The 17,850-nt window shown below is 40.9% G+C and overlaps 1 protein-coding gene across 15 annotated transcripts in view; it reads left to right on the top strand.

The window, feature by feature from the left end:
• Positions 1-37: 37 nt before the first annotated feature.
• AIG1 (androgen induced 1) overlaps positions 38-17,850 on the top strand; it is a 124,568-nt gene continuing 106,755 nt past the window's right edge. For 2 of the 15 annotated variants that reach the window (XR_005932958.1, XM_041125232.1), the window contains exon 1: positions 64-359. Coding sequence is in view for 11 of the 15 variants with exons in the window: in XM_041125232.1 (XP_040981166.1) it covers positions 219-359 (141 nt within the window). In the remaining 4 variants the exon portion in view is untranslated. Of the gene's footprint in view, positions 360-516; positions 631-690; positions 977-9,843; positions 9,989-13,019; positions 13,099-17,850 lie in introns of those variants that run through there. The other 13 variants (XM_041125233.1, XM_041125234.1, XR_005932959.1 and 10 more) reach the window with 12 other exon arrangements.

Genomic DNA, 17,850 nt, shown 5'->3' with positions numbered 1-17,850 from the left:
GCGCCGCTGCCGCCCGCCGCCGCGCCGCGCGGCCCTTCCGCTCCGCTGCGCTCCGCCCCGGCCGGGGCCGACGGCGGCGCGGGAGCGCTGGGAGTCCCGCCCGCACGGGCACGGGCGCGCACACGCACTCCACACACACACGCACGCGGAAGTGCACCCCGAGCTGGCTCGCAGCCCGGCGCCGCCGCCGCCGAGGCCGCCCCGGCGCAGCGTGCAACATGGCGCTGGTGCCCTGCCAGGTGCTGCGCGCCGCCATCCTCCTGTCCTATTGCTCCATCCTGTGCAATTACAAGGCCATTGACATGCCCGCGCATCAGACCTATGGAGGCAGCTGGAAATTTCTGACCTTCATAGACCTGGTAAGTGCCCCCGGCGCCCGTGGCCCTGCCCCCTCCCTCCGGCTGCCCGTTTAACGGCCGCGGCCCCGCGCGGGAGCCCCCGGAGGCGGCGGCCCTGCTCGACGGCAGCGCCATGAGGTGACCTTAAAGCGGGGACGGCGACGTGTTGTGACTCCAGGGCCGGCCGTGAGAGGAGCCCGCCGGACCCCGCGGCAGCGGAGCCGGGTGGTTGGAGCGGAGGAAGAGACGGACAAAGCCGAGGGGCTGCTGCCTGTGAGCGGCCGTGGGGAAGGTGCGCCTGACGCCCTGTCACCGCGGTGCTGATGCTGCGTTTCGCCTTTTTTAATGGCTGACAGTAAACACCAGAACCCGTTGGTCCCAGCATTCGGCTCCCGTGTGCTGTCAAAATAGGAAACATGTCTTGCTCCTTTTGGCCCACCCGAGGAGTCCATCCCTGACAGCTGCAAGTGCGTGAGAGTGACACAAAAAATGTTGGGCAACACAACCTGCTGGATCCAGTTAGTTTTGGTTGCAAATCCAACGAGCCTATGAAACAAAAGATGTTTCATTTCACTTTTCTTCATAAGGGTCCAGATCTGGAACAGTCACGAGCATGCTGGCCTGCTGGAAAACACCAGGTGCTGGCCAGGGGCTATTTTTGCCCTGAGTTTCCAAATTCCTAGCCTTGCTGCCTCCACAACAGTGTTCCCCTAGTGCAGGTGGAAGGAGAGGGGGCAGGAGGAAGAGAGGGGATGGGAGAGGAAACTTGGGTTTCTGGATTAGAAATATGATAGCCAATTTACACCTAGTAGCTAGAGCAAAATAGTTTTTTTTCTTTGAATCCACAGTGTAAATAGGTGAGAAATTTTGCGGTTCCTACTGAGTTACAGAAAAGCCCCAAAATGCAAGTATTTCAGTGCTTCCCAGTGATAAAACCTCTCTCAGAACCTCATTGTAGATTCACAAGTATTGCTACTATTGCCTACGCACTTCATACCTAGTCAGTACGTTGAGTTTGTGAGTTTGGAGACCAAACTCGAACACTATTAACCTGGCAGGTCAAGTGTGCAAATTTCTGTATCAGGATTAAGCTGAGGTTCACTGAGGTCCATATTTTATTTGGAGGGAAGAAGCACCTACCTTATTATGCATTTAGCCAGGGTAATTTTTGTGCTGAGTGCCAAAAATTTGCTGGATCTCTGAGGATCCATACCCATAGCTAGTGCTTTTACTGTGATTGTAGAAGGGCATCTTAAGGCCTGATGTTTTTCTGGAAGGCAAACTAGAATCTAAATTTTTTTTTTCCTTTTGGGCTGCTGAACAGTACTGTCAGTAATATTAATTGGTAGAAGTTAGCGTCAAGTCCCAGTAAGTTAGGAGGGAGCCGTTGACTTTAGTGGCAGTTGAATTGGAAGTGAACCAACTAAAGCTAAAAGCCAATAATCTTGTCTTTGAGTCTCCTTCACCTTTTCCTCTGTTCTCCTAGCCCTGACAGTTGCTTGAGGATTAAGTGAACTAAGGCTGTCATACAGTGAAAATAACATTTGACAGTACATGATATTCATCGTTTCCCAAAAATTATTGTCTGCTGTCTGTGGCAAGTTCATGTGGACTTTCCCATCAAAGCATGCACATGTTTCAGGGAACTTCTGTCGTGGCCCAAAAGGTCAAGGTAAATATGTAGTGCTTTCTAAAATGTCTAAAACAGCTATCAACTGCAGGTAGTCATTTCTGTCCTTTAGCTAATAGTTGTCATGTGTTTCTCATAGTCAAGTCCGATAGCTGAGAAAAGGTTAGCAATTCCTTACAATCTTCAGTCCTTCCAAATAACGCATCCAACGACTTGAATGCCTTTCTCAGTGACTAGCCAGCACATAAACCTCTCCACTTGTCAACAATATTTACTTACATCCAAATGGCCCTGGTGGCATCTTATCTAAGCAAATCTATCTTTCTGTCTCCTGGGACAACCGGGAGACTTGAAGAAACAAAACCTGTTAGATTCCTGAAGAGGATACCAGGAGGCGTGGTTGGAGGTTATTAAGCAAATTTCCAAAGTACTGTATGTTGACTAAGTCTTGAAAAGCTCTTCCGTAAGTTTCACTTTCCTCAACCATGTGCATTGTTCCTGTGTCAGTCACATTCAAGGGCTGCCTAGACAAAATATCATCAATGCCAGAGTCTTGGCAGACGTGTGTTCTTGCTACAGATTGTACCTCCACAAGCAGAGATTTCATCTTTGACATCACAGAAGCACGTAGAAGTTCTTTCTGTTTCCAAAAACTGCTAGCAGTTTTTGAGAAAAGTGAGTTTGTGACTTGAATCTGAAAAGTAATATGGATTTTTTTTTAATCTGTCCATTTGTAAAGGGACATTCCTTTCCAGTCTTAACATCAATAAATGACTTGGAGATTTAGGTAGCTGGCTTTGCAAGGTGCTGTGTGAAATGATTTACAGTTATCTGCAGGTAATATAATTTTGAATTGAATTATGAAAAACTAATAGTTTGGACTCTAAAACACAAGACACAGTAAAGTATTCTAAATGTATGCATTAATCTGAATAGTAGACTTGCAGCTCTTACACTGTTTACAGAAGTTGAGCATTATGAGGAAGTTGTTTAATACAAAGCTAAAAACTATAATGTCCCTGTCCATCCATAATATTTTGAATGTTCATACCTAACATTTTCTTGGATGCCAATATTTGTGCTTAATCTCTCCTGTCCTTGAATTAAGAAAGAAAACAAGCGCAACTGATGACTTCCTTTAACTGCTGTCATTCTGATGACTGACTCAGTTTTTTTGCAGTTGTGAATGTGGTGACAACATTCCCTGAAACACCCATGTCAATGGAATATTTTTCTGGTTTGTGAAGCAATGTACTGGCAGTTTGTTTTGCCATTATACTGGTGATACTCCTCACTGTTGCTACTAACAATTGTTTCTCCGCTTCAGACTTTCTCCCAGGTATGCAGAGTTGGTAGATACTTACCCTGCTTATTCAAAAGATGGTAAAGATATCTGCCTGTGGATACCTGTGGATTCCAAAACACTTCAGAAAAGAGAGCAGTATCCTTTTTGTCATTTATAGAGTGGGAAACTGAGGTAAGAAGAGGTAAAGAGTTGCTGCCAGGAGCAGTCAGTGGGCCCAGCAGATCAATTTATTGAATTGAACATTCAGGCTAGTTCAAAACTACAACACATTGCTTTCATTTAGCCTCGCAACACAAACCAAGACCCAAAGTTAGTTTCTGTGAAAACAGCAAAGAACCGGATTCATATGGGATATTTCAAGAGGTGTGCCTAAAATTTCTTGTATAGCTGCCTTTGTTAGACTCAGATTCACCATTTTGTGCTTTAGTAGTGGACTGCTGCAGGACTGCCCTGTCCTGCGCCACAACCCATAAATGCGTTGTTGAGCCTCATAGTTGAAAGTTAACTTAGGGTGAAAATGATGCCAGTATAAAATGATTCTTTGCAACAAGTTTGTCAGCTACGTAAGTCTCTCAAATTTTCCCTACTTGTACCACTCTTTGTTCAGTTCTGTAAGTACTTGAAGTAGCTGAATGAAAGAAAATAGTACTTGAATTAAAGATAACTAGGTCATCTTGCATACACTGGAATCACACACCTGCCTTTATAAATACGAATCTGTTGCACCAACTTGTCTAAAATGGCAGGATCCTTGCTGTTGCAGGGGTTAAGTTTTGTACTTCAGTTTCTCTTGGCTCTCTTAGCGTTGTTGAGAGGAGGCAAAAATAAATAGAATTTGTATTCTGAAATAAAGTGGACCGTGTGGGTGCCGGCAGAAGACCAGTTCTACTTTTTGTGTTTGGGTGTGTGTGATAATTAGCAGAAAAGTAGCTTAGAGTTTAAGTATGTATCGCCTTAGTAAGGGGTGCGGTGGTCTAAATAGCTTCTAGTTTTCTTTGTGCAGTTTCTGTGAAAACCTTATTCCTCAAAGAAGCTACAGTAAACCAAGATACTATTGCACACACATAGGCATGCATTAACAAAATACTGTTTGGGGTTTTTTTTTTAATCTTAAGGTCTCTCTGATATGCTGAACAGGGTAGTTACAGAGACAAAAAGCAAGGCTAGATTTTTTGAAGCAGTCTCAAGTGTTATGTTTTATGTTTATGATTAATGGTCCTATTTTGAATAACAGAATGTTAATGTGGGTATTCATACAGCTTGATTCAGGGCAGCCAAAGCTAGAGAGGAATTGATTTTGCTCATATATAAATTTGCCTGGCCTTATACTTTTATTATTCTCTTGAAAGAAATAGCAGGATGTCTTTGTGTGAACTTTTATATGTTGTCTGGCAGATTTTATTCTACAGAAAACAGGTACAAGCTCTGTTCCCAGCACATTTTTTGCTAGTACATGTTGTATTTGTTTTGCAGAAAATACCTTCAGATTTAGTTTGATTAAATTTGAGTAAGTCATCAGAACTTAGTTCATTTCTTGTCTTCGGAAAATTTCAGAGAGGCATGTTAAGTATAGGACAAGAAAATAGAGTTGATAGATTTGTCATTTCCTTATTTAGTGTATTTAATTACTTATTAATTTATATGAGATACGGTTCCTAGACAACAAAAAAAAGATAGCAGCTTAACAAAGCATGGCTAAAAATTATAGGTGATTTGTGCCCAATTTGGATTTAGTCATGCTGATAGGAAATAAAATGACCAGAAAATGTCAGAGGCCAGAAGATTCAGAATTAAGGAACAATAAACTGCTGATGGTGCGGTATCTGAAGTTGAGCAAGTTTCATTGCTAACTGTATGGGTTAAAATTACCACAACACAGAGGACAGAAGTAAAAACACATTCCACACTCTATGGAATATAACTATGACTCTTTTCCAGGATTTCCTTTAGTAAAATGAATTTCACCTTCTGCTTTCCTCTTTCATCATCCGTAAAGTTAACCCTGGTATTCAAGTGTTTTATGGCTTTTGGGTGAAAAGATTACAGAAGTATAAAATATTATTATGTATTATTCCCAGAGGTAATTCATCGCCATGTCTAAATATCTCAGTGTTCTTACTATAACAGAGAATACAGTCAATGGAATGTTTATCAGTTTACAGAGAAAGAAAGGGATTGCTTTTTGAGGAATAACAAGGTGAGGTTTCTTAATGGTATTTAATGTATTTGAGAGAAAAGGCAATGATATACGTAAGGGAGCCTTTTAATAAGTGTGTGTTTTAGAGCTTTCTTTTTCCCTTTCAGGCTGTAAACATGTCAGAGAGACAGTTATGTATCTTGCCGTCAATGCTGTAATAAAAATGTAATAGTATCACCATTTCTTATTCATAGACCCATGTTTTCCATTTGCTTTTGGTAGCGATATTACAAATTGAGTGGAATTTGAGCACTACATTGAAGAGTTCCATTTTCACATTGCATTAGCATGTCTTTATTTTACAGTTGGACTTAAATATGTTGAACATTTAATTTGGGAATTCTTAGGAAAGTTATGGCTGTCTTGAAATATTTGTGTTGGCAGTAGGGTTGGCAGGGGAAAGGAGAAAAGTGGAAAAGAGGACAAATTGCGATCACTTACTACGATGATAGATTTAACTAATGTCAGTAATACTGTTTTATAACTCAGAGTATGTAAGTGATAGGTAGCAGTGCTGTGTTTTAAACTAGTGTAAAGTCTGTAGAGTTTTGCTAGAACAGTTTCAAAGGATGATAACTTGAAGAAGTTGGTTTAGTAGGCTTTCTGTTCCCCTTTGAAAAAAATGCCATTTATGTTGTATTACAGTTGAATGATTTTCTTTACAATTTTATTAGAGTGGTAAGGATAACTCAGATAATCTTATATGCTTCCATATAGCAAAGTTGTAAATATTTTAAACAATTAGTTTAAACAAGGACAACACATCTAGTGTTCTATGTTAGTGTTCTATGCGGAAGTCAAAGTTGGGCTTCTGAGCTGTCCTAATTTGTTGTGAATATAAGTATATAATATTTAATCGATGTATTTTTGACCTTATATTTGTGTTATGTTAATGAGGCCATGTAGGCTTATACAACAAATAAATTTTGAGAGATGGACCTTCTTAAGTTGTAGTAAAGATCTATATAACCTATCAAATAATATTCTTAACTAATATAGAAAATTGCAAACTTAGTGTTTTAAATTAAAAATATTTTTGATAAAAATCAAATTCCACTTGGATCAGTTACATCAACCTGAGGATGTACAAAGACTTGTAGGGTAGAAGTCCATGTGGGTAGTTAGTTGTTTTGTCCTTAGGCTGAAAAAAAAAAAAAGAAAGAAACTTGATCACTCTATCTGAAAATGCGGAAACACTCACATGATAAAAATCTTTTATTGTTGGTGTGTTGGAAGTTTCAAATGTGCCAGTATGCCACCGTGCAACAAAATAATGAAGTTAGTTAAACCAATAAATAGAAAAAAAACCCACTATGAAATTACAAACCCCTGACATTCCACAGAAGTAATTTTGCAGATTTGAACAAAGTAAAACCACAATAAAATGTAACAAAACAAAGTTGAAAAAATAGGCAATTCTGCAGTGTATTAAACATGATATAATGTAGATTCATTACAAGGGATTATGCCGAGTGTGTATTTACCTGAAGAAAACAATAAAAGAAAAATATATCAGATTCCTTCCATTACATGCAGTCTTTTCTGTGCTGCAACTTTCCATATCTAATAATTGAAGTTGTCAGTGCCTGCCTATCCTAATGTAGTTAATTTAGAAAACATTTTTCTAATTGCGCTACTTTAATATAGACTCTGACATTGGGAGGAGCTCAGCATGGATGGAGAATTCCTTGTCATTTGGAGTTTTGATTGCTAATGCAACTTCAGTTAGTAAATGTTAAAAAGGTCAACACCAGTGACAGGTTTGTTAAAAATATCAACACCAGTGACAGGTTTGTATGCTTTCTGCAGAATTCAAGAGTGAAACAAATATTGGTGTGTAATAAGTTTACATTGGACATTTATATATTTGAAACAAAAGTGATGTTACTGCCCACAATACGCACATGAAAAACATCAAATTCCTCTCAGTGTAGGTTTTTTTCTTTTAAGTATCTGAATCTGAGGCTTGGTGTTCTTACCTTGCACGTCCAGGTATATATATGGCATATGACGTAGAAACAAAATTGACAATGCCTTGGGTTATTTTGAAGACCAAAGTGAAGCACAAACTCCTTGTTCATTCTTTGAATGGGTGGCTATGAAAAGCTTTCTTCCTTCTAATGAAAGCTTTTTTAAATTTTGCCTTATTTGCCTGCATTTATTTGAATAACTACATTTCCCCCATACCATCTTTTCCAAAGCTCTGAATTTACTATTAGTCTTCAAAGCTTTATGGCCTTTGTTCTTTGTTCTTTGTTCCTCTTACTATGTATGATGCAAGATTTTTTCAACTCAACATTGTTAAATTTGCTACCACTGAAAAAGCTGTGTTTAACTTCAGTGGATGGAAAAGTTAACCGAGGTCTGAAGAAAAAACAAAATCATTTGGAAGCTGAAGTAAAACTTCCAGCCTTTTCAGAGAGGAAGAAACTAAAGTAAATTAAAATTTGTAAGCATGTTTTGGTAAGACTTAGAAACAAGTCCCACTCCGAATTAGAACTGTGATTAAGCATTTAGAGGATTTTCATCAGCATTTTGCTGGTTACCTCAGGATATTTTACACTCTCTTGGCATATAGTTGGCGTTGCTTGTTGGGTTTTTTTGGAGTACACTGCAAAATTTGGAGATCCCATTGGAATTCTGTTGATTTGGAAACAGGTTAAGCTCATGTGAAATGCTAGGAGAAAATCAGAACCTGATTTTGATTTGTATGAAGGCTCCTTCTGGCAACTTAGGTAAGTCCATGCGATTTTCCCTGGAGAGTTTGAAAGCAACATTTGAATGCCTCTAGGTGCATTCCCTGAACATCTTGTCTTGCCACTGCCCTTGCAAGCATTCTGTTTACAGTAGGATTTCCAAACAAATAGTTGCCAAAGGGTGCAATTATATAATAATTTCCACTTAGATCTGTGTGCAACTGACATAGCTCAGGTATTTTTGCCACAGTTCTCTGTCAGGTTAGTTGTTTCAAAGTGCTTGAGGACTCTCTACAGTATAGCTTAAAACAAAACTAGTACTGCTGAATTTTTAGTAGCTGAATATTGGGTGTCCTGGTAAAGATAAACTACCATAGAATGTGCAGAAGAGCAGAACGTCAAATCCTTTGCTAATTGCTAACTTGTAAAGCAAACCACAAAGGGTGGTGGGTTTTTGCAGTGAATTAGTTTGAGTGAAACAATTTAAGAGGCTAAATCTTACCTGTAGAAATGCTGCTAGACACTTGAGACTGTTTGAGTTGCTTGTGCAGGGACTTAGCAGAGAATTTCAATTTTACTCTGTTCGGAATTGATTGGCTCATTTTTGGTTTTGGGCCGTGCTGTTTGTATTTGTATATTTTTTTTAAACCTAGTTCTTTGTGTACCTGAGGGTAAATTTACTTGCTTCCCCCCCATTTGCATATATTTTATCAGGTTTCTTGAAGGCTTCTGGTCCTGGCAGCACATAAGTAACAAATCGTTATTTATTATTGTTGCTAGTATTACTAGAATTCAGTAGAAGTGGGAGTTCCACATGCAGAGCACAGGTGGCATACGTTCCTAAATGTACTTGATCAGATGCAAAAGAAACTGCTGACTTTAAATGCTGCTATATAAATTGATAAAATGCATGAATGCAAAAGGGATGTTTGTGAGATGCTTAACAGGCTTGTGGCTGAAGTGGTGGAAGCGTTTCATACAGCTAATGTTCAGGCGAGCATGTCTCTGTGATCCTGAGGCACTGCATAGGACCCTTGACCCTAGAGAAGATGCAAGTTGTTTATGGCCAGTGCTTGCGCAGGCGCAGCTCTTGTAAAGGACACAAGTAGAGAAGGTGGGAGAGAAAAGGAAGATCTAATAGATGACAGCACTTTGTACCTGGGGTGTGTAGGTGAGAGAGTGCACCATGCTGATCAGCCTTGTGTTGTGACAAACTGGTATTTAGATATTTGACTGCCGGGAATGAGGACAAAGTGAGGGAAAACAAGAGGTGGAGATAAGTGGCTGGTGTTTCTGGGCTAAACCAGCATGTGTTAGCTCCTTCAGACTTCCTCCCCTTCCTTGTCCTCTCCCCAGTTCTTCCTCCCACAGACCCACACAGTCTCCCCACACACAGCCCCCACACACTGGTGGCACGGCACCACTTCCCTGCACATAACCTGTTTGGCTTAGCACGCTTCTGCTCAGTGGAGGGTGCTTGCAAAACTTTGTCCTTAGCTAGAAGCCATATGCACTGACAGATGCAGAGGTCCCCATTTGCTGTTCACTTAAGCTTACAAACAAATTGGAACTCCATGCTGTGAAAAGTTTCTTGACCTGAGTTTGCTTGTTATAGCTGTGTTCCAAGAACTGTGAATTTGCGTGTGCATTAGACACAATTATCTGCATTCCTGTAGGTCCCAGGAAGTGAGTCCTAAGAAGGAATGAGTCGTGAAGGAAACCTCTGGTGTGTGGACCTGCAGCAGAGCACCGTACTTTTCAACTGAACGTTGAGGAGGCTTAAAGGGATTTGGGGTGTTTGGAGTGGATATGCATCTTTGTGTACATTTGACATAATAGTTGTTTACTTATGCTGCACATCGTTTGAAAAGATCAAACTGTTCATGAAAGCTACTCTGTTCTATAGTCTCTCCATATGCTGTGCACATCTAAGAGTAAATTGGCCTGCTACTGTTGAAGTCAGTTTAGGTGACCCAATTAATGAACCATGGATAGAAGATTACAGTGGTCTGAGGTACCATATGCTGTTAAGTTTTTGAGTGTCAGAGAACTCTAGCTAACAAGAGAGAGCAGACAGCTTTCGGGTCGGCTGTCTCATGACCTACCATGGCTAGAAAGGGATATTCCTGTATTTATTAAGAGCTAATGATGTTTTTAATTCTAGCATACGATTATAGAAGATTAGTATTCAAATCTCCTTGACTCGATGCCAGTATAATTTCAGAAGCTAAACACCTCTGAATTTCCAGAGATTATATTCTATGCTATTAAGTCATATGGCATTTCAGGCTAAGTTTTATTTTCTTTCTCTCATGGTTTGGGGCAGAAGGTACTAAAATGATACTGCCAAATTAATTCAGAGCTGTTTTGTTCCCCATTAATTATAAGGCTGAGTTAAAATTGTGAGATGTATTTTATGAGGATGTATTTTAGAAAAGGGTGGAGGGACCTCTTGTTACTTTGGGGATTTGAGCCAGTGGGATCTGAACTTTTTGATTTTAAAATTCAACGTACAACATATGAGCAAAACATGAATGTCTTTGAGGGTGCAAGGGATGATTCTGTTCATCTACTGCTAGCTTTATGAGTGAAAGTGCTCCCACTTTGCCCTGATCCATTCGTGCCCCTTATCACCCAGTCAGGCTCCTCAGTTACAGGTTACTGTTAGCTATCACTGTATTTTCTGCCCTTTTTTTTCTTACAGGAACCCACCTGTGCAATATCCCTTTCCCCATTCCTTCTAATCTCTCCTTACCCAGCACAGTCTCCCTGATCTTTCAGCCCTGTATCCCAGTTCCAATTGCACACCCAGTCCTCTTCCAGAAGCCTGTGCTTTCCTATCTAATGCTGCTTTTCTTATTCCCCCAGGACTCCTTATACTCTTTTCCCACCATTCACACATACTGTCTTTTCTCCCAGTGCGTTCACTGACTTGTATTGTCTTCTGCATCCTCACTCTGTCCTTCCCAAATACCAGACCTACTCAGTGTCATTCTCTTGTCTTTTTAAAGCACCTTGTGTAGACCCAAAACAATGAAGAATCAGTCATTTTCCATCAGAAAATATTGATTTTGGTGCATAGCCTTAAAGAAACCACTTCTGAAATGATGTTGTTACATAAGACTCTTAGCTTTGCTTTCTGTTTTTGAACAAGTTTTTAAGCATCCTGGTTACAGGAAAAAACTCCCATAAGTGTTAAGCATAATGGATCACGATACTAATGTTTATTATGGTGTTAAAATCTTGTCACTTTTTGGTAGTCTGCCATTCAATTTTTTATGATAAATTTTCCAATTCAGAAGCAAGTCCTTGATAGAGATTGATATTTAAGTTGAAAAATCAAAATAATATATGGAATCAGCAATCAGTATTTATTCAGACGTTATCCATCTTTTCTTTTTTTGTAATTTATGTATTTTAAATGAGGTAGTGAAATTATTTAAATTGTATTTTGTATTTCCTAATAGGAAAACTTACTTCGTAATAATCATTGTGAGGTTTGAAATCTACTGCATTCAGTGAGATGAACAAAAATATTTTTAAACATTGCTTAGCTTGTTGGCTATTACTGTGATTAATAGAAGAAGCTTGCTTTCTTTTTCATGTGAACATATGTAAGTGCTTATTCCTTGTTTGTGTGGGTGGATTGGGAGTGCATGCAGACACACCTGTTGCAATTTAGAAGTAGGGGAAGAGAGAAATCTGCATTTCACAGTGGTAACTTTCTACTCAAACCTACCTGGAAGCATATCCATTCTTGTTAGGTGTTGCCTGATAGAGACGAGCCTGCCATGGCTTCATGCCCCCATGTCCAACCAGTAGCAGGGCTGAACACATGCCTAATAGGCACGTACAGAAACAGAAGTGTAAAATCAGGTTGCTAAAATGTAAGTCAATACAAACGAAACTCTGACTGGAGTAGGTGGTTTAGATTCAAGATTGTCTTTTAAGGTATGTCAGGCAAATAGTCAAGTGATGGCTGGAACAAGGAGTGCTCAACATAGGACCCGCCTAGAGTCTGTAGCCTGCCTGGTTAGCCTTCCTGTGCCCAGCAGAGGGGTGGGCTGCAGGCTGGGTGCAGTGTTCTGATGGGAGCACTTTGGTCTCAATGCCACTTCTTGCAGGGAGTCGGGCCCTATCACGGGGTTTGATGTGTGTGGCATGTCATTGGAACCAATGCTCACAACTGCCTCGTGATAAAATGTCACATAAGGTCTGTGGATCTTGCAAAGGTCTTGATCTTCAGAGGTACTGTGGCATTACTTCTGGCAGCTAATGGGAAGGTATTCTCTCTGTATTATCCACATTTGTTCTGCTTAGTTTGCACAGGAGTTGAGGTCAGACTTCCAGTTCTGGGTGATACTCAGCATCCACACCATACTACATGTGAGTTAGAAAACTGACAGTTTTCAGCACCTTGCAAGTTAAGACCCTAAAATATTGAAGGTTTTTTTGGTTTGGTTTTTTTTTTTTTTTTCTTTAATGTCTCTTCTGGTGTGATTGTAAATTTAGAAATTATGAATTTGACCCAGGTGGGAAGAGAAAGTCAATCTCGCAATTTCTTGGGGGGGGGGAGATTTAGAAAAAGTATTTCAAATTCATGGTTTCAGTGCAGTTGGACTGAACAAGTGAAAACAAAACATTTGATTGTCTTTATTAAGATACTTGGACAAAATTACATTACAAAGGAATCAGCCATTGCAGTGAAAAATTGTTATTCAGAAATATTTTGCCAGCTGTATTAATTGAAAACTTGTTTTATTTTCCTTTAACAAGGGCAAGACCAATGTCATGAGAGCAACATAATACTGAAAGTTGCAACTTACTCATAAATGTTACCCTTATTTCACAGGAATTGTACCAGCTCTGTGTGAGATAGTGAAAGCAAACTTGAATTTGAAATATAAAAGTGAAAGTCAGGAGGGGATGTGGTAAGTCAAATTCAGAAAACAACTGTTTAAACTCTTTTTCTTTTAAATTAGGTGCATCCTGATTGCAGGGATTAATAAGTATTTTGAAGAAGTAACCATATAATAATAATAAGGTACAAGCAAAGTCTGCTTTTGGCCAATCTTTCCATCTTAGACCTGGTATTTTGCCTGTCTTGGGTCTTGTGCTCAATGAATGTGACTAAACAGTGTTTACCAGACAAAGAAGTGCAGTGTTGGAGGTAAATCTGTTTTATGAGACGGTTATTTGCATGGTGTGCCTGTATCTCAGTGGTGTATTTTCAGACAAGGTCTCTTTGGCTAGGTTGTGGTGCAGACAGCCGTGAGCCCTCGTTCTGAATCATTCCAGTGTCTTCTGTACCTTTCAGGGTGCTGGCCTCAAGTGTGTATATCTTGTGTGAGAGAAGACATATCCTTGATATTGAGAATTCCATAGAGTAAACTGACCTTTTTAAAGGACTCTTTTTAAGCCAGGTAGATGGGGATTCAGCATTATGAATCAGACCTGGAACAGCCCCATCTTTTATTAATACAATGTCTCCTGATTTACTGCAGGAAGCCACTGAAATGATTAAGTGTACCAGCAGTCTGCATAAAATGCCTGGGTGACCTCCAAAGCACTATGACAAATATCAAAGAAAAATTTTAAAACCTGTATGATCAGCTTAGGGAAAATTAAGGCCATATCTCAGTTTGTCGGAAATGCTGTTAAAGTAGGAAGACAGGTAGTGGTTGCAGAGTGGCAGAAGATCTAGGCCACATCTCTTTCCACGTGACCTAAAATGAATGATTACTCTGGGCAGAAAGTATCTTTCCACTGGAGTTTGCTTTGCAGTTTTCCTCCTTTGTGGTATTCGCAAAAGAAAGCAATAGGTAGGAGTGCCTATTCCAAACAGCCAATCTTGCCTGTTCTCTTTATGGAGACTTATTTTTGTACCATCTTCTTCGTTCTCCATCTTCAAGAAAGAAGCAATGCACATGTAGATGGAGATCTTCTGATTTCTCTTCAGGACAAAATTAATAAATCCTGGTAGCAAGTATCTTACTAAGAGTAAAATTGCTTTGTAGTGCCATTGTGCCTTTTATTACAAGATCTCAAAGCACTTAGGAAATATTAGTTAACTAAGCCTCACAACATCCCTCTGCAGAGAGGCATGATTTAAACCAAATGCAAGCCCAGCATGCAAGACACTGAAATTGGTTGGACATACAGTCATTAAAATCCTCAAGGAATTATTTTAGTTGTGTAATCTATAAGTTAAAACGTCGTTAATCTCAGGTGATCTGTGGGACAGAGGCTGCCCATAGATTGCTCTTATTCAGCCTCTGGGGTTTTTTGTAGGGTGGGGTGGGGCTGGAGTTGAGACTGGCTGTTCAGGCAGCACTGTCCAGATAATCAAACATCACCTCCAGTCTGCCTCGTCTCATGCAGTGACTCGCTGCTACTGCTATCTGCAAAGAGATGGGAAGTGTGTGGACATTGCCATCAGGTGTGAATGAAGCCATGTGCTACCCCTTGGTGGAGCAGGAGCAACCTGACTCCTCACTGGCTCCTGTTTTCGCCCCACCTTCTTCTGCACCCCAAGATAAGAACCATATCCTATCTTGGCCTCAGCCCTTCCCAGTGTTGCAACAGACACTGTCCTCAACCTGTGCCTACCCAGCTGCTGCAGAGCAAGAGATGGGGAGAGGCAGAGTGCTTGTTTGCATGATGGATGTAGGAAGGTGCATTTGATGATACAGGAAGGGTGAGCTGAGTCCAGGCTGATGAGGGAGAAGGGAAGAAACACAGCTATTTTAAATGGTAGAATGTAGGCTGCTCCCATGGGTGCAGAGTGGGTGGTTGCTGCAGCAGAGCATCAAGAGGGATAGCTGCAGCAGGGAGAGTTGACCTTCAGAAGAAAAAGAGGAGGCCCCAGACCAGAGATCTGGCTGCTGCGTATGCTGAGTTCAGGGTGTCCTCAGTCTGCAAGAGCCATGGGGATTATTGCCATACTTCGGGACAGAAGGAGGTGTACCTGCACTGTGTAGCACATGCAGCATAAATGAAGAATCTCTGGGAAATGTTTAACCTGCTGGGTGTATACTGTGAAGTTAATCCCTGTGTGAGCAGTAGATGTTTATCCAGAAGAACCAGGCATTCAGCAGCCTGGACAAGTACCACGAATCCTCACATGCTGCCTGGAAACAGCTTCTAGCTGGAAAGAGGGAAAAGTGAATGTAGAGTAGCTCTAACCTGCACAGTGAACATGTAGGTTAGCATGGGGGCTTCCACCCACATGACCTACTTGTGGAACAGCTTCTGTTCTGAAATAAACAGCACGATATCGTCCATGCCTGTTTGAGTAGGACGTGTATTTCTGTTGGCTGGAAGAAAGGAAGGTACAGTTGTCGAGCCCAGATGGAGGCTTTGAAATATGCATGATAGTGGCAGCTGTGTGTGGGAAGAATGACTTGAAGTGTGTTGAGGAGGAGGCTTGTTTACTGTGCTACTGTCTTCATGTAGCTGCGGAGTTGAATGGAGAGAGAAATGAGGAATGCGTTTCGTGTCTGTGGATTATTGCCTCACTGTGCTGGACAGTTTTTTCTCCAACATTCATTATTTGTTTGAAAATTCGTGAAGGATCAATGAGTTCCAGTGAAGGAGATTGCAGAGAAGTGTGGTTAGTGTTTTGCCAGTCCTGCATCCTCATGGATCAAGGCCCTGTTTTCCTGAGCTGGGCCCTTCTGCCTGACGGGTCCTTCTCAAAAGCTGGGCTGGGTGTCTGTGTGCACACTTCGGAGAGGAACACGTTGTTCTGGCAGCCTTCCCGATCCTGAATTTTGCGTGTGCCGGTATTTATTACTGTATTTTGTAGCCTGTGGTTACGTAAACGCTTAAGCCTATGTACCATTGGCATTTGTGTGTTGGGGCCCTGTTTCGTTGCTGCTGTTGCCGCCGGTTGGCAGGGGTGCTCGAGGGGATCGGCCCGATGGGTAGTTGTGGGCAGCTCACCCTCCTCCTCCCCCAGGGGAGACGGGGCAGTCGTGGGCAGATCGGTGAGGCCTCACCGCCAAGCCCTGCCTACAGGCAGCCTGCCGCAGCCTGGTTCCTGGGCACCTGCCTTGGCGCAGGAGAGCGGGGTTGGGCTGCGTGCCTTCCTCTCCCTGCCTGTAAAGGCAGCCTGCGGTCACCGAGCCAGGGCAGCCCTTGAGGAGGTCCAGCTTTCATAGCTGCGGAGCGCGTCACCTTCTTTCAGGAAGAAAGGCAATGCCAACCCTAGCCCAAAGGTTTTGAGGTACGAGAGAGTGTGTGCATATGTACTTATGATTATATATAAAAGAAGGGAGGACATGGGATATACAACAGTAAGTATTGTATGCATGTGGTGAAGTGGAACATGTGTCAAGTTAATTCACAGACTCCTTTGGGTTTTATATTTTTTTAGATTTATGTTCTATGTTTATGATTTTCAGTCATCTCATTAATTAACGCTTTTCTGTGGGGACAATAAGGGTTTATGGCTTACTTTTTTTCTCAGAAGAACGTTTTCCAAGCATGTTTTATTATGAGTACATTTTTCACATTCCCATCCCAGAGCATGAAATTAATCTTTTCTGAATAATTCCGTAGTATCTCTTTCAGCTATGTGGCCTAAAAAGGTCTTTCACTTAATTAAAAAAAACTGGTCCAAAATGAAAGTGTGAAGATGTAAAGTCATCTATTAGAAGAATATCAAAAAGGCATGAGTGAACCCTAATAACAAACTTCTAGAGTCAGAGAGTCAGTTTTAGTGTCAGCTGGTTTTACTCTGCACTACTGCTTGGTTCATCCTGCACTGGACCCGGCGCTGGAGCACTACCCTTGCTCTTTACACTCTGATAAGGTTGTGTATCTGCTTCCGCAGAATGCCAGTTAAATGTAGTAGATAACTTCCAGATATACCTAATTTTGAGAGTAGCTGCCATTTTAATCTGTAGTCATATGACAACGACTTCCAAGTTCTTATCATTTGAAAAATCTACATCCTAAGTGATTTATCTGATTTGAGCTTTAAGCTTGCAGCAATCAGACCTACTTCCATGATAAACATCCTTCCCTCCCTCTTCACTTTCTGGTGGGTCTGTGAACCCATGCTTCAGATCTTTTCCAATCACCAAGTATGTCCAAGTATTTTATAAAGAACCACAGCAACCAAAGGAAGCAATATCGATACTCATCCTTAATCTGACTTTTCCACAGCTTTATTTTTATCTCGCCTCAACTGTGACACAGGACAACAATGTAGAGGGCCAAAGTTAGTGATCATCAAATGTTTCATATGGCCAGTTCTCAGGAAATTGAATAAATCTCTAAAAGCCAGTTTTCCTGAAGTCATAAAAGGAACTGAATTGATCAAAGTGTAGAACCATCAAAAAGGGAAATTTACAAGTGTTTGTTTCTGTGTTGGTCAAACACAACATCTTTACAACACTTCAAACAGAAGATGTTACTGCAAATGGAGTGTGAAAAAATTATCCACTTAATTAGTAGTAAATAATCATGGCAGCAAAAGAATTTTAGGTGTTTATATTCTTGATTAATCATAGTCCAAATTTGCTTCTGACAATTTTACTTTGAAAATTATGCTAGTTTTATTGTTCTGCTCTCTTCCAAATGATGATTTAGCTTCATTAATGCTTGAACTTCTGTGCATTCTTCATCCAGTTTTAAGGCCTCTAGCTTGCACCTTGTGTTGCCATTTACATCTTAGT

This window comes from Aquila chrysaetos, chromosome 8 (genome assembly GCF_900496995.4).
Source record: "Aquila chrysaetos chrysaetos chromosome 8, bAquChr1.4, whole genome shotgun sequence".
Taxonomy (NCBI): Eukaryota; Metazoa; Chordata; class Aves; order Accipitriformes; family Accipitridae; genus Aquila; species Aquila chrysaetos.
The sequence above is the reverse complement of the archived record's forward strand: the minus strand, read 5'-3'. Positions and strand labels throughout refer to the sequence as shown.